The sequence below is a fragment of the Rhagoletis zephyria genome, unplaced genomic scaffold (assembly GCF_001687245.7).
Source record: "Rhagoletis zephyria isolate East Lansing unplaced genomic scaffold, Rhagoletis_zephyria_1.1 Rzeph_scaffold_00550, whole genome shotgun sequence".
NCBI classification, from domain to species: domain Eukaryota; kingdom Metazoa; phylum Arthropoda; class Insecta; order Diptera; family Tephritidae; genus Rhagoletis; species Rhagoletis zephyria.
The window spans coordinates 23,345-24,928 of NW_016157634.1; the positions used below are offsets into that span (position 1 = coordinate 23,345).

Here is a 1,584-nt window from a genome sequence, read left to right on the forward strand (position 1 = left end):
TCGCAGTATGTTAGATGCTATTGGATTAGAGCTTTGCACATCGTCAGCTAATTGTAAAAGTGTCCTTACAGCCAGATAAGGAGCACAATTGATACCGAACGTGACAGTCTTTAATTCGTACAGACTGATCGGGTCATTCGGGTTAGTGCGAAAAATTTTCCTCTGATACTTAGTATGGTTGATATGTACCAGAATTTGCCTATAAATTATCTCGATGTCACTGTTGAACTCATATCTGTATAGTTTCTAACGGAGTATTAATATCGGAAGATCCGCCTGAAGTACTAGTCCTGGTAAAGGAAGTACATTTAGTCTGTTGCCATTCGCCGTTTGGCGTGAGGCATTGAACACCACGCGTACTTTCGTTGGTGCGGCAGAAAACAATTATCAGACGAGTCTGCGGGTATGGGATTTGTTATTTTCGACACATACCCAAGCGTTTCATATTCCGCTAGAACCCTATTGTATTCCTTTTGCAGAACGGGATCCTTGGCCAGCCGTGTCTCATTCCGGTAAAATTGAGAACATGCCCTTTTAAAGGATGGGTCTAGGGAAATATTTCCTGGAAAATCTTGTCTAAATGATAGTGACACGATGTATTTTCCTTCAATATTTCGTGTGGTTGTCTTCTGATACAGCTCCTCGTAGTACTTGTCGTCTTCGTTAGGGCTTTTGTTCTTTGGAATCTCCTCTAGCTCCCAAAAGGCACTCAGTTGCTTGTCCAGACTAACTTCGCTATAGTAGGAGACGATATTCATTCCTGGATTCGTGGTATCAGTACGCCTTGTTATTATCCAGCCAAATACTGTTTCTTGGGCCAGAAGTGTGTTTAATATGTTCTTCTTTAGCCCGCTCAGAATAATTTGTGGATATATGCCGCCACCCAGAACAAGGTCTACGGGTTCGTTGACGAAAAATCGTTTATCCGCTTTAATCGGATCTGGAAATGCTTGCTTAGTCACTGCACTAATGTGGCAAGTAGGAAGATTTCCAGTCAGTTGTGCTAGCATGAGCACTGAGGTATTTAAGCGGAACAATGGGTCAACAGGAGACGACAATTTGATGTTGCACGCTTTTTTAACCTGCGCCGTAGTTGTATTAGTGATGCCCGAAACTTAGGCATGCATACGCCTTGACGGCAGGTAAATTCTGCGTTTTAGTCTTTCAGTAATGAAAGAACACTCTGAACCAGAATCAATAAGTGCTCTAGCGGAATAGTTCGTACCATTGAGATATATGTTGACGCGTGCTGTCCCTAATAACACACCTGTGTTTGTATTCGCATAGCAGGACTTCACGTTTTTGCTTGTATGCTTGTTTGATTTTGTTGAATTTCGTTTGGCTTGGGCCTGATTGGATGTTGACGCAGAATTAGTCTCAGAATCTGAAGAGGTCCAAAGTGTCGTTGCCTTTGTTTGAGCTGTCTCAATATGAAGGAGCCTGTTGTGTAGCGAGTCGCACTTGCTACAATTAAATGGGTTTGTGCATCTTGACACAGTATGTACAGTAGGGCGGGTCGAAAATCTAATTTTTCTCAAATTCCATGGTAATAATGAAAATATATTGTATCATGAAGTCAACAAC

General features: G+C 42.0%; 1 protein-coding gene across 1 annotated transcript; it reads right to left on the minus strand.

Moving 5' to 3' along the window:
- Window positions 1-308: 308 nt before the first annotated feature.
- LOC108360270 (uncharacterized) lies at window positions 309-1,010 on the minus strand. Its single transcript, XM_017612478.1, has one exon. It carries the CDS (start codon window positions 1,008-1,010, stop codon window positions 309-311), a length of 702 nt encoding a protein of 233 aa, XP_017467967.1.
- Between the last annotated feature and the right edge of the window lie 574 nt (window positions 1,011-1,584).

Excerpts from the sequence above, each read along its gene's own strand:
- LOC108360270 (XM_017612478.1), bottom strand. The coding sequence starts at position 1,010 with ATGCTAGCACAACTGACTGGAAATCTTCCTACTTGCCACATTAGTGCA.